At 39.2% G+C, this 23,408-nt stretch overlaps 1 protein-coding gene across 3 annotated transcripts; it reads left to right on the plus strand.

Moving 5' to 3' along the window:
* On the plus strand, window positions 1-20,152 carry LOC122061314 (chromatin-remodeling ATPase INO80-like). Of its 3 annotated transcripts, none has more exons than XM_042624544.1 (22): window positions 1-609; window positions 877-964; window positions 1,287-2,167; window positions 2,254-2,454; window positions 2,575-2,685; window positions 4,016-4,443; window positions 4,543-4,651; window positions 4,735-4,815; window positions 4,907-5,079; window positions 7,091-7,216; window positions 7,521-7,682; window positions 7,784-7,841; window positions 8,217-8,447; window positions 8,587-8,733; window positions 8,838-9,401; window positions 9,483-9,740; window positions 9,841-9,948; window positions 10,970-11,064; window positions 11,205-11,361; window positions 12,407-12,604; window positions 12,852-13,001; window positions 19,412-20,152. In XM_042624544.1, the coding sequence occupies exons 1-22, from the start codon at window positions 550-552 to the stop codon at window positions 19,736-19,738; spliced, it is 4,713 nt and encodes a 1,570-aa protein (XP_042480478.1). In that variant the 5' UTR covers window positions 1-549; the 3' UTR covers window positions 19,739-20,152. The 3 variants fall into 3 exon arrangements, with proteins under 3 accessions (XP_042480478.1, XP_042480477.1, XP_042480476.1); XM_042624543.1 differs by lacking the exon at window positions 877-964 and adding an exon at window positions 1,020-1,119 and having other exon boundaries at window positions 2-609; XM_042624542.1 differs by lacking the exon at window positions 877-964 and having other exon boundaries at window positions 2-609.
* The last annotated feature ends 3,256 nt before the right edge of the window (window positions 20,153-23,408 follow it).

Raw genomic sequence — 23,408 nt, forward strand, 5'->3', positions numbered from 1 at the left:
CTAATCCACAAGAGGAAAGGTCCATCATACTCAGAGGATTAGAGGACCACTTCCTCAATCCCAAATTGAGACCACCCAATGAGTGGGCCACCTGTAAGCTCCGAGTAGGGACGAAATCCACGGTCAAAATTTCCGAACCAGTGGAGCACGGAGGCCAATCATACTCCCCCGCTATTTTTGGAAAAGCTTCCCTTCACAGTCTGCGAGCAATCTCGAGCTCTGGTTGGTGATGGTGGACGAACATATGGAACAATTGGTACACTTCAACGAACATCACCCTACCAGCGCACGTTAGTACATTCGAGATGCTTTCTTGTTTACCGCCGGACTCATCGATTCTTCTCTTTCCGTCTCTCGACTTCCATAACTTCTCTTATTCATTCTTATCCTCTGCACCCTCATCTCTCTATCAGACTTCATCTCATCGGAGGACTCATCTTGCTCTGTTACCTGCTAATAATAATTCACAAGCTTTCGCTTCTATGTTTTCTAGTGAACTCAAAATTTCGGTTTTGGGGTTCCTTTATCAGAGCCTGCAAACCCAAATCTATGGAGCACAAGTGCCCCTCGAAGAAAGGATATTCATACTCCAATCTATTCAATCTTGAGGTTTGTGATATGGGTTTCTCTTAATTTCTTCTCAGATGGGTTCTTTTGGTTTCCTGGTCTGAACGCGGCATTTAGGTTGAAATTATTGTGTTTTGGTTTTTGGATTAGATATTAGGGTTTGAATTTCCTTCTTTGGTGGGTTTTGATGCGATGGGCTCTGCTGATATTGTTCATTTTTATGTAATTTCTGTTACACGTTGTTGATGAATTTGAGGTTTATTTTCTTATGTGCTTTACGTTTTTAGTTCTTGGGTTGTTGTATTGTAGTCTTTGATGAACTTTCAACTCCCCCAACAAGATGATGATTTTGATACTTATGGGAATAGTAGTCAGGATGAGAGCAGAGGTAGCCAAAGTAGGCACTTTTGCTTCTTAAATTTTGTGTTTCTAATTATTTTCGAATTTTTTAGAGGTTCATTCTGATTTGGAGTGGAATTTAGAACAACCCAGTTGGATTTTATGCTTGAGTACGTTGGCACTTCGTCATTCTGTTCTCCTAATCCTTAGCAGGTAGAGTCTTTTCTTTTGAGATCCTCAATTGAGCTAGTGGAGAAGATTTCGGTTGGGCAATTGTGAATTATATTTAGAATTTTTTCTTTTGAGATCCCCAGTTGAGCTAATGGGGAAGATTTGGGGTGGGCAATTGTGAATTATATACACTGGTGGTTCTTTAACAGGTAAAGAAACAATGGTGAACGGTGGGAATGGAGTATTGTTAAGGAGGTCTTCACAATTGGACCGCAAGAAGAAGCGGCAGCGCTTGGATGCTGAGACTGGTTCAAATTCTTCTGCCAGGAGAGAGACCAACAGCAACGATAAGGACGAAGACGACGGCTACGGGAACCACATTACAGAGGAGCGTTACCATTCGATGCTGGGGGAACACATTCAGAAGTACCGGAGGGTGAGGTTCAAAGAGTCTTCAGCAAATCCGGCATCCACCAGAATGGGAATGCCACTTCCAAAACGTAATCTAATCTCCAAAGGCCGAAAGTCAGGGAATGAGGACAGAGTGTTACATGGGATGGAAAGCCCATCGGGGTATCTTAGGGAAATTAGTCCTCTCAAGCATGGGAGCTACTATGATGGAGATATCACACCAGAATATGGGAACGATAGGTTCTCTTCCTCATTTGATTCTGGTTATTTGGATATTGGCGAGGGCATCAGTTATAGGATTCCTCCAACTTATGATAAGCTGGCGGAATCCCTGAATTTGCCAAGCTTCTCGGATGTCTGGGTAGATGAATATTATTTAAAGGGTACACTGGATTTGGCATCCCTAACTGCGATGATGGCCTCTGATAGAGGACTTGGTCTTCGAAGTCGAGGTGGAATGGATGAGCCTCAGCCCCAGTATGAATCACTTCGGGCGAGATTAAAAGCGTTATCAGCCAATAATTCAGTTCAGAAGTTCAGCCTCCAAGTCAGTGACACTGGTTTGGATTCCTCCATACCTGAGGGGGCAGCTGGTGGGATACAAAGGTCTATTATGTCTGAGGGAGGTACCTTGCAGGTTTACTATGTGAAGGTCTTGGAGAAAGGAGAGACATATGAGGTTAATATCTGCTTTGAGTTTTAATTATTTGGATGAGAGGTCCAATTGGTTGTTGTCTTATTCAGTTTTGGGCCTCTTTGGTGCAGATTATTGAGCGCAGGCTACCCAAGAAGCAAATCATGAAGAAAGATCCTGCCTTGATTGAGAAAGAGGAGATGGAGAACATAGGGAAAGTCTGGGTGAACATTGTGAGAAGAGATATACCAAAGCATCACAGATTTTTCACTAATTTCCATAGGAAACAATTAACTGATGCTAAGAGGTGCTCAGAAGCATGTCAAAGAGAGGCAAGTGCTGTTATACAAGTCACTAATTTCCATAGCAAGCTTGTTCTTTTTTCTATAGCACTTCTGCATGGATTGTTTTATTTTATAAGCTTTATTACTAACAGTTGATCTTGCTGCCAGGTGAAACTGAAGATCAGCAGGTCTCTTAAATTGATGAGGGGAGCAGCGATCCGCACTCGGAAGTTGGCTAGGGACATGCTGGTATTTTGGAAAAGAGTAGACAAGGAGCAGGTGTGTGTTTACTTGCTTTATGCATTTGTCTTGGCCATGTTTAGACATCTTGGGTTATCAGTTATTGCTTTGGCATATCTATGCATTTCTAAAAGAATTATAAAAAGCAAATATTAATAGAAAAAGTAAGAACCACAGAAAAACAGTTATATTTGACAATTCTAGTGGAAGGTCTCTGGAAAATGTGTCTGTTTGTTGGTGTGCTCACACATGCATGTGCAACTAATGGAACTGAATTCTTTTATGAAGAAATGCTCCCACTTTGAACTGTATGAACCACTCTCCCACTACATGCGGGCCTTAAAATTTTCACTTTTGATTTTTGCATTTTTGAAAGCCCACGTGTTCGTGGGAAGAGTGGTTTGTACAGTTCATGGAACTACATTTTTTTAGTGCTAGCAATTTTCTTCTATTATCATAGACCCTACAAGTTGTAAAATTGGCAGGTTTCTGTTTAGTGAACAGATGAAATTATATCCCTCAGCTCCACACTACTGCAATTTATATGGACAAGATTTCTTGAATGGACTGAGTTCCAAGATCCTAATTTTCACTACATTTTAACCTGCATGCATGGTGCAGCGGAACCTTTCCATGGTGGGTCATGTTTCTAGTGGGGTGTAGCCTGAAAATTGATTGCTCAGCAGTTCCTAATGACTAATTCAGAACTGGAACTTGGATGTTAAAAAGAGATAGGGTTAAAAGTTAGTAGAAAAGTCATGATGGTCTGGGCTTTAGCTGTGGTTGTTTGCTACTCAGTCAGCACTTCGAGTTATGCTGCTGATGAATGAACAGTCTGGATTTAGGGTGGCACATGCAATATTAGAATGATGTGTGTGGATGAAATCTTTTCCCACAGTAGAATGGTGCCTTCTTTGTATCTTAGATACCGATACATGAAACAGTGTTTTTTACTCTTAAATGGGGGGTTGGATACTGTGAACCCAATTTATATTGTGGTCTTCCAATAAAATTGAATGATATGTTGTGCATTAAAGAAACTAACTGGAAATGTAGTTATACATTATAACTTGCAAAGAATATCGACAAATAATTGAGCCCACTTATCTTTTTGTTTGAGTGTGTTGATGAGTTCCTAACATGTTCTAGATATAAGAATCCCTAACATGTACTAGATATAGGCAACTACTCTTTAATGGAGTGCCTTCGGAGTTTAAGAAAGCCCCACCCCACCTTTTTTTTTTTTGGGGGGGGGGGGCTAGGGAGGCTGGTTGACTCGTATATATAGGGTTTAAGTAAGAATTTAAAGGAAAGGAATCCTATATCTGCATATGCTAGAATTGGATCAAGGTAAAGTCTCTTCTTGCAGGCAGAGATAAGAAAGAAAGAAGAAAGAGAAGCTGCGGAAGCTATGAAGCGTGAAGAGGAGCTCCGTGAAGCAAAAAGACAACAGCAAAGACTGAATTTCCTATTATCACAGACAGAGCTCTACAGTCATTTCATGCAGAACAAAACTACCCCACTAAGTTCAGAAGCATTTCCTGTGGGTGATGGAGAACCAAATAACCAAGATCTACCTCCGAGTTCTTCAGATGTTAAGCCAGGAGAAGAAGATCCTGAGGAGGCAGAATGGAAAAGGGAGGCTCTGAAAGCTGCTCAACAGGCAGTCTCCCAGCAAAAAAATATAACTAGTGCTTTTGATAGTGAATGCCAAAAACTACGTGAAGCAGCGGAAACTGAAGGCGAGCCAAATGACACCTCAATTGTAGGATCTAGTAATATAGATCTACTTCATCCGTGAGTAGTACATTTATTTCATGGACAATATTAACATGATGGTGATATGCCCTTCAATTTGTCCACTTCTGATTTTAAACATTGCTTTTCATGCTTCAGCTCTACAATGCCTGTAACATCATCAGTGCAGACACCGGAGTTGTTTAAAGGCTCCCTTAAGGAATATCAGTTAAAGGGTCTGCAATGGCTGGTCAATTGTTATGAGCAGGTTCTTTGGCAATCTTTAAATGAACTTGTCTATTACCTAATCAAGATGCCACTTGGTTATTAATAGTTTTCCTTCTATTGCAGGGTTTGAATGGTATCCTTGCTGATGAGATGGGCCTGGGAAAGACAATCCAAGCTATGGCATTCTTGGCTCATTTAGCTGAGGTGATTGATCCTTCTTTAATGGTTGTTCACAAAATTACTTTTTTTTTTTTTATCTACTTCTGTATTTACATGAATCAGCTGTTTTTATCAGGAAAAAAATATATGGGGACCCTTCCTGGTTGTTGCTCCTGCTTCTGTCTTGAACAACTGGGCTGATGAAATTAGTCGTTTCTGCCCCGACTTAAAAACACTTCCATACTGGGGTGGACTTCAGGAGAGGCAGATTCTTAGGAAGAACATCAATCCAAAGCGTCTCTATAGAAGGTAATCTTCTCCAGCTATTTTTTCTTTACTTTCTTCTGAGTAACCGTATGAATTTATTCTCACAGAAATTTTTTAAGCTACTGGAGAAGGCTTTACGGGGTTGGGTACTTGGGTTTGCAGATTGTAGGTAGAAGGAACAAGAGGAAAGGTCTGGTTTATCATTGAACCAATTTTTGACTCAAACCAGGCATGCGATTGGGGTTGTCTGGTTTCCTTGAAAACCAGGATCCTAGTAGCTGTTAGGACTTGGTTTCCTTTATATTTTTATTCTGTTGTTCAGTCATGCTGGGTTTCCTCTTATAAGTCTCCACCCTTGTTTTAGACTCCTTTATTAGAGTCCTAGGTTGTTAAGGATCCTCCCTTTCTAGGCTGCGTATGGGAGTTTTCTAGGTTGCTCCGTTACGACCTAGTGGTCGCGGGTTTGAGTCGGCAAACAGCCTCTTCGTGAAGCGGGGGTAAGGCTGCATTCATTATGACCCTCCCCAGACCCTGCAGTGGTAGGAGCCTGTGCACTGGCAACACCCTTTTTCCCCCTTTACTTCTTTATAGAAAGTAATCTTGTACGGATCTTTACTGAAACAGTTGAATGAGTGGAAGAAATTGAGTTTGTTGTGGTGTGCTAAGGTTGTAGGCCAGCATACTCCTTTTCTCTCATCTGTCTTCTTCCTTTTCTCTCCTCCCCACCGATCCGGTCCTCCCTTTCTGGTTTGATTCCTCTGTCTGTCTTCTTCTTTCCCTCTTCATTTACTCATTCTTCTTCCTCTTATTCTCGTCTGCTCTTCTTTACTCTTCTTGTTTCTTCTTCTTCCTCCCTTCCTATTTAGACTTGGTGGATCCCCTGTTGTCTGACCAATTTCCTGCTAGATTCTGTTGTAATTCATTACCAGTTGGTTCGATTTCAATTTATATATTTGGCTATATTTGGCTTTCTGTCAACATTCTCTCTTGGAATCTAGTATTAATTGATTGTTAATTCATTCTTATTATGAGGTCTAGATTCCCTACTCTGTTTTCTGGTTCACATTATTTTATCCTACTATATATATATATATATATATATATTGGCTGGCTTTTGATTAGTTACTAAGGCTATGCTATTCCATATCTGAAATTTCAGCACCATTCGGATAGTCCTTGAGCTGTCGCTGTTAAATCGACTTGGGTTAGTTGTCATGAGATCTGTGCTATTGTGAGGAGGAAGAAGATAACTTCCTCTTTTATTTGCAAGTAAGACAATGGTTTGTGTTAATTACACAAAACCCCTCCTCCTTTCATAGTATTTCTGTTTTATCCCACCTTTATATTAAAATCCAGAATTGTCCTTTGCCCTTTAGAATTAATTCCTGATACATCCACTATTTGGTTTACTTACTCTTAAGGGCCTGGTCTGGTCCAGAAGTTGCAGAATTGCCACTACCTTTAATTCTTGACCATTTAGCAATTGGGTGGGCCCATTGTGACCCAAGACTGGTTTGGGAACTTGGGGTTGCAAATTATTGCAATAGATAGGGACTCACCAATAACTGTGCTTCTATTGATCTTGCTTATTGAAATATTATCATCACCTTCCTCTCTTAAGATGTGTCAATGACTTTAAGTAAAATTGTGATTTGTGATCTTTCTCTATTTCAACCAATAACAAGTCGTTGGATCTGAATTCATATTCAAAGCCCAACAATGAAGTTTGCTACATTTTGGAAGAAAGAATAACATTTCTTGCAGATGAGATTTTGGTTTCTGCTGCATGAAAATCATTTATCTCCATTGGACCCAACAATGCCTTTTATGTCTCCCCTTTTCAAATCCACCCTTAATGGAAATTTAAGATACCTATGAGCTATTTAAAGATCAAGTTCAAGAGATTCTTTTGATCTCTGTCAATTTTTTACTGTTCTTTTCTGCCAGCAACTAATTTCTTGGATCCTTGATCAGAATATTTTGTTCTATAGTCAATACTGCACCTTGTGTTTGTCCTGGGTTGTGGCTAATGTAGTTTTCCCATTTTTGCCAGGGACTCTGGATTTCATATACTGATAACTAGCTACCAACTGCTAGTCTCTGATGAGAAGTATTTCCGACGTGTGAAATGGCAATATATAGTATTGGATGAAGCACAGGCAATTAAAAGTTCTAACAGGTATCAATCGTCTCCCAAATTGATGATCAGCTTAAATATCATGTAGTATTTGGCTTCTTCAATTCCCACTTTTCCATGAGGATGGATTTTTTTATTTAAATGAACTTGTTTATTGTCCACTATTCCATTCCTTGTTGGGTGTTTAGCCATCTGTCCTTCAGGTCCACTTTTCTATTTCTTGTTGGATGATCATGGCCTTTATAATTCCCACTAAAAGTTGTCATCTCATAGACTTCAGTATTTTCATGATTGTTGATGTCATTTGTTCTTTATCATGGTTATGATAAATATTTTGATTTTGCAGTATAAGGTGGAAGACATTGCTTAGTTTCAACTGTAGAAATCGCTTGCTTCTGACTGGTACGCCCATTCAGAATAACATGGCAGAGCTGTGGGCACTTCTTCATTTCATTATGCCCACTTTATTTGACAGCCATGAGCAGTTTAATGAGTGGTTTTCAAAAGGGTATGCCTACTTCTGGCTAGTTTGTTATTTGCTCTATACTTATCTGATCTTCTATTGCTCTCAGTTATATTCACATACTGTTGTTCTTTGTTTATTATCAGCATTGAGAATCATGCAGAGCATGGAGGAACTTTAAATGAACACCAGCTTAACAGATTGGTGAGTGCAGCTGTATCTGAAGAAATGAGGAATCTAAGCTGTTTAGTTGTTGTCCTGTGGTTGACAGTAATATATACTAGTGTACACTCGCAGAAAATTAAAAAGAAAAGAAGATGGAGGATGGTATACGAGAGATACCTCTGTTTGTTATTTATTAATTTTTTATGGTAAATGTAATTAATTTGCAGTTAGCTTTGATGATTCACTTGCATTGTTTAGTTCATTGTTACTCTCAAGTTAAATGTCATGTTGTATTTATTCATCCTTATAGAAAATATGAATATATGTTTAGTCTTAGTAGCTGATGGTTACTATTTTTACAAGTTTGAAGAAGAGCTTCTGGCCCATATTTAATGTTGGGTTTTCTTTTGACAGCATGCAATTCTGAAGCCTTTTATGTTGCGACGAGTTAAAAAAGATGTAATAACTGAAATGACTGGAAAAAAGGAGGTCACAGTGAACTGCAAGTTGAGTTCTCGACAACTGGCCTTTTATCAAGCTATAAAGAATAAAATATCTCTTGCTGAGTTGTTTGATGGCAGCCGAGGACATCTTAATGAGAAGAAAATTCTCAACTTGATGAATATTGTCATCCAACTGAGGAAGGTATAAGTTTTTATCATTCTCCTTAGGAGCATTTGCTAGAAATGAATTATTCTTGTGTTTAAAATTTGTCTTTAGTATTTTTTTGTTTCCTATTAACTCATCGCCTGCAAATAATGAACATTTCCTTCTATAATGATAGGTATGCAACCATCCAGAGTTGTTTGAAAGGAATGAAGGGAGCACATACCTCTACTTTGGAGAGATCCCAAATTCTCTTATGCCCCCTCCCTTTGGGGAATTGGAGGACATTCACTATGCAGGAGGTCAGAATCGCATAACGTACATGGTAGCTCCTAAAGACTGATTGCTCTTATCTTCTTTTTGTAATCATACGTGTTTGTTGCATTTGGAAAATTTCTTTTAAAACCTGGTTGAATCTTGTGACTTCAGATACCAAAGCTTGTACATCAAGAAATTATTGGAAGTGCTGAAATACGCCTCTCAGCATTCAGTCATGGAGTCCAAAGAGAATCATTTGGGAAGCTTTTCGATATATTCTCCCCTGTAAATATTTATCAGTCTGTACTCTCATACGATAAAAGCTCAGAAGGGTCTTTCCCTGTTAACAGTGGGACATTTGGTTTTACCCATTTGATGGATTTGTCCCCGGCAGATGTTGCATTTCTAGCCAAAGGTTCGTTTATGGATAGGCTTTTGTTTTCCATTATGAGGTGGGATCGACAATTCTTAGATGAAATCTTGGACTTGTTAATGGAAGCTGAGGGTGATGACCTTGAGTATAGTCAGCTTGATAGTGGCAAAGTGAGAGCCATTACTAGGATGTTGCTGATGCCATCTAGGTCGGAGTCTAAGTTACTCAGAAGGAAGCTTACAACTGGTTCTGGTGCTGCCCCATACGAAGCACTAGTTGTTTCTCATCAGGATAGACTTATATCAAATACGAGGCTTCTTCACTCAACATATGCTTTCATCCCACGAACTAGAGCTCCTCCAGTAAGTTCTTAGTTTTTCATGTATTGCAGAAAAATTCAAGCATTTTGATTATCTTTACCTTTAATACTTGATTCTTGACAGATTAATGCCCACTGCTCTGATAGAAACTTTGCATACAAAATGCTTGAAGAACTACACAATCCTTGTGTGAAGCGGTTTTTCTTTGGGTTTGCACGAACATCAGAGTTTAATGGACCTAGAGAGCCTTGTGGTACTCATCATTTGATGCAGGAGATAGACTCAGAGTCATCTGTCTGTGAGCCCGTTCTTCAGCTCACATACAAGATATTCGGGTCATCTCCACCCATGCAACCCTTCGACCCTGCAAAAATGCTTACGGTATATCATTCTGTTCCTTTCTATTTCATTTGATCTAAAGATTAATGGAATATTGTGTCATATAAATACAAAATTAAGATTTTGGGTCATTCTTATTCAGGACTCGGGGAAGCTTCAAACACTTGATATTTTATTGAAGCGCTTACGAGCTGAGAACCATCGTGTGCTCTTGTTTGCCCAAATGACTAAGATGTTGAATATTCTAGAGGTATTGCTAGTGCCTTTCCATTCACTTTGTTGGTTGATTTGGTTTCTTTGATAACTCTGTGTACTGCAGAAATGATATTTGTTGGTCTCGACTCATCTGAGCCACTACGTACCTACTACCTTCTGTTAAATTCTTCATTGATTCATAGTTGGCTTGTGCCTCTATTAATAGGCTTCAGAAAAATTTTGAACCATTAATTTTCATTGTAATGATCTGTCTCCTCCCTATCAAGGGACTCCCGGAAAACTCTACTTGGTCCAAGACATCAGTACTTTATAGTGGAAGTCCAAGATATCAATACTTAATAGTGGACAATATTCCATGGAGGATGTCTACATGTTGAGTTTGCAACCTGCCAGGACTCAGGAGTAACTGGCATACTTGCTTCAATCAACTTTATGACAAATAGGAAACTTGTCCAATGATTTGTAAAAATAATGTATAAATGTGTCGTATTAGTTGACTTCTTTCAAGTTTTTAGAAATGTGACGTTACCTGATTAGTTGTAAAAAGCAAGCTAAATAGGATGGTATGATAGGTTTTTGATTGATGAGTTTTAGTTTCCTGAACTGAATATTGGTTGAGCATAATTTTTTTAAAGTGCAGCTCATTGTAAGAGCTACTGTAATATGCCTTGGGAATGTCAGATCGCAGAGAACATTGCAAATGATTTAACTCTGGAAACAAACAATTCCTTCTTGAGAGCAAAATGGGGAGAATACATGAGTGATCTAATTGATCACCCAAGCCCTTTATTTATAATTAGCAAAGTAGAGTCATAACAGGAAAACAAGTCCTAATTCAACCAGGAGTACAAGTCCTAACCCAAACAGGATTCATAATCCAAACAAGAGTACAGGTCATATCTCAATTACAAATACCCTTCCCCATCCAGCCCCCCACTCTGAATAGGGTCTGTGGAGGGGGGAAATCCCCATGGTGCCCCTTTGGCACACATGTCCTATATTCTAACAGATTTTTTAGAATAGATTCTAGGTTTGATTGATTTATTTTTTTGCAGGACTACATGAATTATAGGAAATACAAGTATCTTCGACTTGATGGATCTTCAACTATCATGGATCGACGTGACATGGTCAGAGATTTCCAGCACCGGTAGGCATTTCTTTTGACATAATTTGGTTATTGTGCCATGGTTTTGTTACAATCAGATTATTCTCCTTTCCCTAGTAAAGATTGATGGAATAAGAACCTTTATAGATGGCATTAACTGCAACTATCTTCTCTTGTTGCAGGAGTGACATTTTTGTATTTTTGCTAAGTACCAGAGCTGGTGGACTCGGAATTAACCTGACAGCTGCTGATACTGTCATATTCTATGAAAGTGATTGGAATCCAACCTTGGATCTACAGGCAATGGATAGAGCTCATCGACTTGGTCAGACCAAGGAGGTTAGTTTTGTTTTTTGGCTCGCAGATCACTTGAGAACTGACTGGTTATTAACCGGCGTTGGTCTTGGCTTCGAGGACTTATTGGTTGGTTTCGGTCCTGGCCCTCAAAGGGGCAGGCAGGACTGGTTAAGACTCAACCAAAACTGACCAGACCGACTGTTTTGACACCCCTATACGAAACATCATAAACCAGGAATTTATTATAGTTTGACGATTATATATTTGAGAATAGGTAAAAGATTCTTTATCTTATAGATTTATTGGTATGGTTGTCTATTACTTGTATATCTAACCATACCTGGTCAAAATTTTATTAAGCATAAGGCCGAGTGACAAATTTCTTGGATTTCCTTAGTTTGAAGAAGTACTTTGTCTATGATGCTGGTTTTGTTAGAGAAGAGTAAATCTTGGATAATTTTTGTACTTAACAACATTGCAATATTATTATTATTATTATTTTCTTATAGATTGTATTGCAAATTTTATTCTCTTGTTTGATTCTCTCAGTTCCTGCTAGTTTTTCCTCCCTTAAAATCTGCCCCGTGCTCTTATGAGGTATTTTATGATATTGCTTTCTCTGAACTTTTGAGTGTTTTTTTTTTTTTTTTCTCTTGAGTTGCCCAGTTTTAGGTTCTGCTTCCGTAGTTTTCTCCTCTTTTTTTTAGCTGTTTGATTCAAATTTGCCATTGACATATTTGTTTTAATTCACTTCATTCTCCTTGGGTTTTATGGCCCAAATAGTTGAATTTTTGTCCACCCCTTTTTTTTGGTTTGGGGGGGGGGGGAGTTAAGGATGGCAATGGGCCTGCATTAACTCCCCTAACTCCCCCTCTCCTGGTTTACCCTTTAAAATTGGTCGGCACCATTCTTTTTCCATAAAGCATGGTGGTATTAAAAGGGTTTGGTATCACATTGGTGGAAACAGAATTACACAGATCTGGCTGATTTGCACATGCAGGCATGGTGTGCATTTGTGCGATTGGATCACATGGGTTTCTCGGAGAAAATTTCTTGTCATCTGAGAAGCTTTTTTTTTGCTGTACAGGTCACTGTGTACCGTTTGATTTGTAAAGAGACAGTTGAAGAGAAAATTTTGCAAAGAGCAAGTCAGAAAAATACTGTACAGCAGCTGGTTATGACAGGTGGCCATGTTCAAGGTGACCTCTTGGCTCCTGAGGACGTCGTTTCCTTACTTCTTGATGATGCCCAATTGGAGCAGAAACTGAGAGAAGCTCCATTGCAGGTGCCTTCTAGTTCTTGTTTCCTCTCAAAATTAAGTTTACAATTTTCTAGCACACTATTATGTGAACCTTTCCTTCTGTTTTTGTAATCTATGGCTCTCTTTTGCCGCAAACCCCCCCCCCCCCCCCCCCCCCCCAAACACCAAAAAAAAAAAAAAAAGAAAAACCCTCAACCTTCATGGGGCTGATTGGGAGGACTGGTCTACAGCTAGTTAGATTTAATACCAATTATTGTTTCTGGAATACCAGGGTAAGGATCGACAAAAGAAGAAACATGCTACAAAGGGCATACGGGTGGATGCTGATGGGGATGCATCTTTCGAAGAGCTTACAAATACTCAGGGTTCTGGAAATGAAGGCACTCCTGATCTGGAGAAGCGCAAGGATAGTACTAAAAAGGTCTGGTAAATCTTTTTGCTCCTCTTTCTTTTACCGTGCCCATTCTTCTACTCGGTATTGAAAATTATTATGGACTGTCTGATTTGGAAGGAGGTTGGACTGGCTTTTGTCTTGGTTGTCTGAGGCTCCGTTTGGTTGCAAGGGAAGTGAAAATTCTTAAACCTAATAGGAAACTTGCTAATCAATATCCAAACAATGTTGTATAAGCTACTCACGTTTCTTACCATATTTAGTAATAATGCTTTTTAGATGTAATTATTATTTTCTTTTTAGATTGAATGAAAAGATGAGTGTGAGTGCGATTAGGCAAGTAAATTTGGAAGGTTACGTGTCCAATGATCATTTAAGTAACACATATCTGGAAGAGTCTTCCCAGGGGCAAATTCCTATTGGGAATACAACTTCCTTTTTGGCACCAATAGGGTGGAGGATGGAATCTCAAAGGACTCTGATTTGGAGAAATCAGAGGAGGATCTTCCTAATATGGAGCAATCGTTATCTCCCAGCTCACGTATGGGTGGTTCTATCATGGAGGTGTGTCAATCCAGTGGGCAGATGGAAATGGGTTTAATGGATTTGGGTGCTGCTCCAAGCCCAAACCCAAGCCCTAGCCACGATGTTAGGGACTCTGAAGGATCACACTTGGTGTTATGGAGTTAGGGACTGGTTGTTTGGAAGTGGTACCACATGTTCCAATGGATGATGTTTCTGCACCTGAGATGGTCGAATCTGCGGTGGCTAGTGATTCTCCAATGATGTTGGCGACTTAGGATAATGGGAGAATGGCAAAAGTTCAATATGACCTCACTGTGGCTGTTGTTATGGAAAAGGACTCAGTTCCTTTCACCCCTGTGATTCGTAGAAATGCCCGGGCCAGAGGAGTGCAAGAGGTTACTGCTCCAAATCGCAGGAAAGGGAAAACAGGTCAGGAGCTCGTGAGTGTGGATGGTCTTCTCCATCAAAATCAAGCTGTGGGCGTGGCTGCATGTCACACCATGGGGGTAACTCAAAAAACTATTTCCCAATGAAGTGCTTATTCTGGAATGTTAGAAGTGTTGGCAATGGTTGTGCTCGTGCAGCATTGCGGTTGGTTATTGGAGAGCGTAAGCCAACTTTTATTTGTGCTATGCCTATGAGAGGTACCCCAATGGTTAGAGTGGTAGCCAAGCTGAAACGGTTAAAGGGCCTCCTGCGTGCTTGGGTGAGATCGGTTTTCCCTCATATTGATGTTGAAGTGGAAAAACCAAGATCTGTCCTTGGTTTGATTCAACAATAGATTGAGGAAGCTGGGCTAGGTGAAGCTTTATTTCAACAAGAGGTTGCAGCAAGGGAGGATTTCGATAAGGCTCTAATGCTTCAAGAAAAACTTTGGGGTGAAAAATCCAGAATCAGATGGTTGAAGGAAGGTGATCACTGCTCTAAATTTTTTCATTTATCAGCTAAGATAAGAAAGACAGAAACATGATGAGGGACATACAAGAGCTGGTTTGTCAGATCCGGAAGCTATTGGACATCGCGTGGCAAGCCATTTTGAAATCTTTCATAAAAGAGATGAATCGGTGAGAAGTGACTCAGTTCTTTCGGTGATCCTATAAGTGCTCGTAGAGGCGGGTAATGCCAAGCTTACTGGGATTCCTTCCTTTAAGGAAATAACGAAAGCATTTTCTAACTTGGTCCTAAAGTGGATAATGCATGCATGGTGGGTCAGTATCGACCAATTTACTTAGGGACTTTTGTCTTTAAGCTGATCCCTAAGATCATGGCAACCCATTTGGCCCCTTTGCTTCCCTGTCTGATCTCTGAAGAGCAAGGTGCTTTCCAGAAGGGAAAAATAAAATTTTCCAACATTGGGGTTGCTTTAGAGCTCACAAATTTGATGTGTGATAAATGCTTTGGTGTTTGCATCGGGTTGAACTTGGATGTTCAAAAAGCATTCAACGCATTAGATCCGGAAGCTATTGGACATCGCGTGGCAAGCCATTTTGAAATCTTTCATAAAAGAGATGAATCGGTGAGAAGTGACTCAGTTCTTTCGGTGATCCTATAAGTGCTCGTAGAGGCGGGTAATGCCAAGCTTACTGGGATTCCTTCCTTTAAGGAAATAACGAAAGCATTTTCTAACTTGGTCCTAAAGTGGATAATGCATGCATGGTGGGTCAGTATCGACCAATTTACTTAGGGACTTTTGTCTTTAAGCTGATCCCTAAGATCATGGCAACCCATTTGGCCCCTTTGCTTCCCTGTCTGATCTCTGAAGAGCAAGGTGCTTTCCAGAAGGGAAAAATAAAATTTTCCAACATTGGGGTTGCTTTAGAGCTCACAAATTTGATGTGTGATAAATGCTTTGGTGTTTGCATCGGGTTGAACTTGGATGTTCAAAAAGCATTCAACGCATTAGAGTGGAAACTTTTATTTGATGTTATGAAAAAATTTGGGTTTGCTCAAACATAGAAAGAGTGGGTCAAGCAGATTTTGATCTCAACCAGATTATCTGTGCTATTAAATGAAGGGCTAGTTGGATACTTTAGAGTTGAAAGTGAGGTTTGCGTCAGGCTGACTCGTTATCAACTGTGCCTTTTATTCTTGCTAAAGAAGCTCTGTGTAGGGGATTGCACGACCTAAGGGACAAAGGCCTTGTGAAGTCCATTCCTAGGCCTTGAAATATCTACACTCCTCATCTCTTGTACGCTGATGATCTTTAATTTTCATGAATGAAGATTTGAGAAGTATAAAGAACCTAAAGCGATTTCTGAATTCTTACCAAGGTTACTCATGTAAAAAAACATTTTACCTTGAGAGTTGAGAAAAGAAAGAATTTCTTGAGATCAATTCCTTTGGCTTGAAAGCGTAGGATCTAAGAAGTCATAAACATTCCAGATTTGAGTTTCCGACCCACTATCTAAGAGTGGAAGTCTTTAAAGGATGGGTTAAGAAAGACATGATTCTAACATTGATGGATAATTCAAGGCCAAACTTGCATCATGGAAAGGAAAGCTTCTATCTCTGGTTGGTAGGGTTGAATTGGTGAAAAAGGTAATGAGTAACATCCCTTTGCACAACTTTTCAGTGTATCTTTAGTTGGCGTCTTCTACTTCTCAGATGGAGCACTGGATCTGGAATTTCATCTGGAGTGGTGATGCAACCTCCTCTCAGGTTATCACTATAAAATGGAACAAATGTTTGTAAGCAGGGTTCAAAATATCGGGTTTAGACCCTTGGGGAGATCGAAATTTCAGTGGAAACCTGGGAAATTTTGAGGAAACTGAGGAATTTCCCCGGCTTGGTGGAAACTTTGGTTTCGACCTCCAAAATGTGTTTTTTATTGCCTATTTTTTGTGTATGTCCTATTGTAGACATTTCTAACCCATTCACATTATTAGTTTCATGGAAAAAGCATCTAAAGTCATACTTGTGGTGTTGACCAAAGTTTGCTAATGTACGTTGAGTTGTTGACTGAAGCTATACTATATAAGCACATATATAAGTTAGTGACTAAAAATGTGAAATACATTATTAAAAGTTTAAAACATGTAAAGGATCCAAAATAAATAATAATATTACATAATTGTGAGTTATCTTTGAAGTCTCAAGTCTCAACAATCAACACTCAACAACCAATTCCAAGTAGAGTGTCTAGGCGGTTCCAGTCCACGAGTTGCGTCCACTACAGATGTCGTAGCCGCTCCTCTGAATGCACCACATAGCATGTTTTGGGCCCAATTGTTTTGGTAGTCCGTCATTGCCCATCTATAAGATACATCAACATTAGGTAGGTATCCCGGCATAGGGAGTGACTCAGTCATAGTGATAGGATTTGGATGTGGCACACAAGGTTGGGATGGAATATCCAAAGATATTGTCAACAAAAGATGACCCATCCCCATGAACTACCCTCCTATCCAAATGAAGTAGAAGATCCACCCTATTGTCCATACCCACCACCATATCCAAATGAACCTATGCTCTCAAAGGATGGTACATAAGGTTTGGGGAGATGGGATTTACCTTTTTTGGTCCAAACTCCCTTTCTTAGGTAGATTTGCTATGAATGTGCAAAGATTCAAGCTTAGAATGAAGATTTGATGCCACAAGGGCAAAATCTTGAGTGTTTTCCTGAGTTTCCCACTTCATAGAGAAGAAATAGGGGGAGAGGGTCGAAATTTTAAAATAAGAAGGCTTGGTTTTCCATTTACGAAGGTTTTATAAAGGTTGACCCATTGGTCTACTCGAAAATTCCCATATTTCGAGGAAAATTCCCACATTTCGGTCGAATTGTGGGAATTTTGGTCGATACTGGTCGAAACCAATGAATTTTAAAAGTCATATGGTATTTGGTATTGGAGTCCTGGGATATCGTGGAAAGGTGGGAAATTTTGACGGTATCGGTGGAAACCTTGAACCATGTTTGTAAGGCAAAGATGGAAGATGGGTTGGGCATTTGTCATCTAAAGGAGGTTAACTTGGCGTTGCTGGCATTGCTTGCAAAGTTAATCTGGCATATTAAAACTGAAAAGTGAGAGTTCGCATCTTTCCTTAGAGGAAGGTTTATGTGAGAGAATGCTGGAGTTGGCTCTTCAATTAATTTTGGTATGATTGTTGGCTTGGCAGCTCAAGGATATATGATGATATTGTGCATGATCATCCTCCTGATTGTAGTCTAGCGGCTTCAGTTTCAGATTTCATCAAAGGATGGAAATGGGATATTCCTCATGTTTCTTCCCTTGTACTACAAAATATTCATAATCATATCAGTTCCATTCCTCTTCCCTCTGTTGCTGTGAAAGATAGCCAAATCTAGTCTTTAACTGAATCAAGAAGATTCACGGTTTCATCTGCCTAGGTAAAAGTGAGAGAAAAATACCCTATCAAAGGGTGGATGGGATTGGTGTGGCAAAAAGCTTCACCTGAGATTTTCTGTCTTTGGCTGGCGCTTAGTTCATAGAAGTCTACCTCTGGTGTCAAGGTGCAGCCTGCGTTGCAAAAATGAGGAAACGTTTGGGCATTTGTTTCTGGAATGTGAATTTGCAATTAGAATTTGGTTTTCAATTTTGAGCTTATTTGACCAGAGGTGGACGGGCTTTCCTTCCATTGAGGAACTTTTCTTGTGGTGGTGGAGGAAATTGAAGGTGGTTCACTGTACTAAGGTATGGTTGTCTGTACCGATTATTGTTCCATTTCATATTTGGGCAGAAAGAAACAGGAGGCGCTTTGATAATCAGGTCAAGCCCTCGAATTATGTTGGGCAGTATGTGATGAGATATTTAAGCGACTTTTCTTCCCAGACTCCCATTAACATCACCTCCATGGCAGATCTTCTCCTCTAAGAAGTTAAAAAGTGACCACTGCAAATTAGAGTGCCAGACACATCGTTGAGATCACTTGGAGTTTGCTGCCCCAGGGATAACATAAGCTTAATATCGACGGCTGCTTTCTGGATAACCAAGGTTGCACAAGAGCAGCCGACATTGTTCGAAGTGACAATGGTTTGGATTTGGGCTGTTTTGCGATTTATGTAGGAATAGGTTCCAACTTTAGGGTGGAGTATGTGGATTTCTTCCATGGTCTCCATAGAGCTGCTGCGAAAGGTGTGGATAAGTTGTGGATTGAGTGCGATTCTTAGGTTGTGAATTGCATCAATAATCAAGAAATCCCATGGTGCTTCCAACAAAAGGTAGTTTCTTAGGAGTTATTTGGACAGAATTTCATGGGTAATATTGCATTGTTACCGTGAAATAAATGCAGTGGCTGATAAATTGGCTAAGCATGTGGCAACAACACGAAGTACTTCCAGTTGGGATTACGGTCCGCCTTTTATAAGCTATGGTTTTAGCTGGGACTATCAGCATAGGCCTAAAGTTGGATTCACGTAATCTGATTTTCTGTCTGCTTTAGAATTCTGTTTTGTTGATGGCCATGCTGAAGGTGGAAAAGAGATTTGAAGAGTTCTTTGTATGCACTCAATTCTTTTTCATTCTTATAATATACTTTTACCGACCTGTAGCAAAAAATAAAAAAATAAAAAAAATAAAAAAAATAAAAAAATAAAAAAAATAAAAAAAATAAAAAAAATAAAAAAAATAAAAAGAAAAAGAAAAGAAAAGAAAAAGTTTTTTGTTTTATAATCCAAGGGATTTAGATGGAAAGTAAAGTGGATTTTTATAACCAAATATGGAATGATTTGACGTTACTAATATAATTATTTGTGGTATTGATTACAGAAGTTTATTTTTTTAGGTTAGAAAATTTCATTTCCCTTGCAACTAAAACGTAACCTTAAAGGCAATGGAGGTTACCATCCTAGGTCGACTTCTAGGTTGTATATAATGATTTCTAACCTGCTACTAGCCTACTACACTGCAGAGTTTGGCATATCTTATGCTATTTATTTATTTATTTATTTTTGGTTTCAGAGGAAAGCAAGCTCAGACAAGCAAACCCCTCCAAAAGCACGGTCTCAGGAAGCTCCCAAAATCAGTGATTCTTTCACAGGAATGAATGAACCCAACTCAGTTGACTATGAGCTGGACAATTCTGCTAAGAATACTGACTTGCAACAGCAGAAGCCCAAGAGGCCAAAGAGACCAAAGAGGAGCATAAATGAGAACATTGAACCAGCATATACTGCAGCTGACACTGTGACCCCAGAGCCTCTAGCGTACCCTCATGCATATGAATCTGCTGATACCGGTTTAAGACAAAGGGAGGAGATTTCACCATCTAACCATTCCCCTACCTGACAGAAGTGGTAAAATTAAAGCAAGTAAAAAGGGTGAAAGTTTTCGGGTTTGATTGATTGAAGTGGTAGGCCTCGCTGTAGGATTTTTGCAATAGAGAATCGCTGTCTGGTTGGGTTGGAATGCATGACACCTCCAGTTCAGAACAAGACGGCAAGCGAAGAAGCTGTACAATAATTTTGTGCATATTATTTGTTCTATGCAACATTGATGTCAAATCTACAGGTTTGATGTCTCTAATTTTTCACTGTGAAATATGTACAGGAGGGTTATTAATCCCTCTTTTTTCAGTTTTGTCATTCTTTTGGCTGTAAACACAATGTATACCAAATGTTGTAGGTTGCTAAAAGGTGAGAAGCCCTGTATAAAAGAATGCGTCTCTGGGTAGACTAATAATACAAAGCTTTCATTAGATTATATTCCGAATTCTCTCTAACACATTATTTACTTCTAATATTTTCTCTAGCAGACTCATATCCTCCATGACTAGTGTGCTGTGCAGGGTGGTCTCTGTCCTGTTTGAAACAAAAAAGATGAGAAACCACATGATACAGAGCAGTGTGGCAGGAATGGAGTAGGAAGTTTTATCTCTCCTCTGCTGGTTCTATCACTGCTTGATAGACATGGTCATTGTTGGCCAAAATATGAGTTTCTGTCAGCTTTGCTCCATTTGATTAGGGCTTCTTAATCAGCTCGAACCGCCTGTCATTACACTTGACATAGGAGGTATCTGGATGAACCAGTGTTTGGTTCCAGCTTGCTCTTTCTGTCATCAATGAGTTGAGATTTGAATTGTGCACAGGAGTTTGCTGTTTGGTTGCTACGGTAGATCCGATCGAAACCATCAATATAGCAATCCTCGAAAGGCAGAAATCCACAATTCATTCAAACGGATGTGATTTGTGACCAATGAGGGGACACACATGGGTATCAACTAGGATGAACTTTTTGTATTTCACAAGGGTGGGGGTGTCATTTCGACCCTACTGTATCTGGGTGTAGGTACTGTATGAGCATTATTTTTCCATAGAATTATATAGTATTATCCCTTTTTTTTGGGGGGGGGGGGGGGTTATGGAGAATTCAACTGGAGAAATCAAGATAGAATTGAATTCTTGGTTGCATAATCTTTTTGGTGGAAGATTACATCTTGTTAAGGATTTGGGTTTATGCTAGATGGGTTTAGTGAGTTTGAAGCTTTGGATACGTCATCCAACCCAAGGTCCTTTCTCTTGGGTTTGCAACACAGTTTAGCAAAAACTCGAGCAATTTTAACTCTACTGATACCGATCTTACTTAGTTGTCTGGCCCATAAGTAGGGCTGTCAATAGGTTATAACTCGGCCCATGATCCAATCTATGCCCAGAGTCCCAGATTGTTTTAAGTTTTTTATTTTTTATTTTTTTTATTTTGATAAATATATAGCCTGCTCCAGTTAAGATCTTACCCAATTAATAGAGATCAAATCCAATTAAGGGTGACACTATCAAGGATTAAAGGCAGTTGTCAAAGATCCAAATGCAGTTTTTTTTTTTCTTGTTATGGTATTTATATAATACTAGAGTGTGGCCTTTTTAGTCCCCATCCCGGCCCCTCTATAGGTCCTTCCTTGATTCCTCTGTGGACACTTGTATGGTCCTAATAGACCCTTGAAAAGGAAAATTTGTGATAGAGACTTCTCTTTTTTTTTTTTTTTGTGATTTTCTCCTTATAACTGAGATAAGTTTGGCCACCACCAAATTTATACTTATAAAATTAGAATAATCAAATAGAACAACTTGACTCGTTGCCCGTTGGGAATGCCTTGATGCAAAATCTTGCAGCGATGTGGGGACTATGATTGTGATTGTGATTATTTTTCTCTGGTCGAAATTGGGTCTCGTTCCAATTGGAACCCTCATTCTCAGCTTCGTCCTACATGTCTTCCTGTAACTGGTTTATAACGGGTCAAGCCCTTGGAAGTGGGTGGAGAGGCAGGGGTGGAGGAATGGAGGTGGGGCAGGGGATGGTGGTGGGCTGGGGATGCTGCAAGAAGGGGCTAAGGGAGAGGAGTAGGAGTGGGGCTGGAGACCCAACTTGCCAAATTGCCAACGCTTCGTGTGGAAAACAAACCCATGTGAATCTCTTTTGGTCTCTTTAATGGACCTCATGAAGAGACATGGGAAAAATAAAATCTATAGGATTTGCGAAAACAAGACATTAGATCTGTAAAAGAGTGCTCCATTGGAGAACATTGTTTCAAAAATTGGATCAGAATCGCGAAATAGCCCAGATTGGATCCGTATTGGTAGAGACCATGGTTCTAAAACTAGGATTGATTAGTATCGGTTAGATTGGAATGATATTGGTTTTGATCGATCCCCGATTCTGACCTTTTTGATCCCGATATACATGTATGATCCATGGGTAAAAGCGTAATAAAAATTGATTTAGAAAAAAAGGATAGATCTATCCGATATGATCCGATCCATGTCAATTCAGATTGGTAACCAAATGGTATCGGCCTTTACCAATCCCATGACTGTTCCATAGTTTTAGAACGTTGAGACTATCTTGAGTCTTGATTGTTCCGATATAAATCCACTGGTACAACCCAAGGTAAAAAGATAATAAAAGTTATTTTTTTTTAAAAAGAGAATAGGGGTAAATCTAGGTGTGTCAAACGGTGTGATTTTAGTTATTTAGTCTAATTCTGATTCGATTTACATTTTGATAAAAGTGAAACCAAAACCACACTAGATAGGAGTAAGCTGAAATCATAATCATTTTTATCAGATTTTGGTTTTACCGGTTTCTAATCATTTTTTGTTATTTGGTTCACAATAGGTTTACATGAGCTTTATAGTGTCAGTGTTAGAAAGCGGTTTGCAAATTCGATATGTAATGTATTACATTTAGTTCACATTTAGAGATGAGGGAGAGAGTGGGAGTAGGAAGTGCAAAGTAGGAAATAGGGAGATGGAAGAGGAAGAAACAATAGAAAATTTATCAAGTTGAAGTTGAAGTAAAAGTTGAAAGTTGAAGTTAGAGACTTGTAATGAGAAGGTGATTGGATTTGTAATTATTATTAATAAAGGATAACGACAAAAATTAAATATGTTACTCCGTAATTTGTATCCCATTAAAACACAAATAATCAAATATAGAAGTAACTCATCAAAACACGTTTTTTCTTATTTTTGGTAAAGGCTCACCAAAACAATGAAACACATTAATACGGTAACACCATTGGTTGTGGTTAACCATCGGTTTTATAGTTCTAACTCGATTTTAGTCGGGAAAATGACCTACAAAACCAGAATCAGATTGTTTTCGACGATAAACAGTCTATTTTGCTTTTGTTAAATGGTTTCAATTATATTTTGGCACCGAACATCCGAATCAACATCGGTCAAGATCGATCCCAAGTTGTAAAACATTGTTGGTGACTGCTCTGGACTTGGTCAATGGCTCTGTGGATCAAGTTCCCCTAGTGCATCTGGAAAAGGCATCATTATGAGCCTCATTATATACCTTTTCTAGTTTTCCAAGAAGTGTATGGCCCTCTTGGTTCTCCATCCTGGCCCCTCTCTTGGTTCTTCATTGTTTCTTCCATGGGTGTCTTGTATAGCCCATAATAGGCGTAACCTTAAAAAAAAAAAAAAACACTGTAAAATATTGGCTTTTTTTATTT

This window comes from Macadamia integrifolia, chromosome 14 (genome assembly GCF_013358625.1).
Source record: "Macadamia integrifolia cultivar HAES 741 chromosome 14, SCU_Mint_v3, whole genome shotgun sequence".
NCBI classification, from domain to species: Eukaryota; Viridiplantae; Streptophyta; class Magnoliopsida; order Proteales; family Proteaceae; genus Macadamia; species Macadamia integrifolia.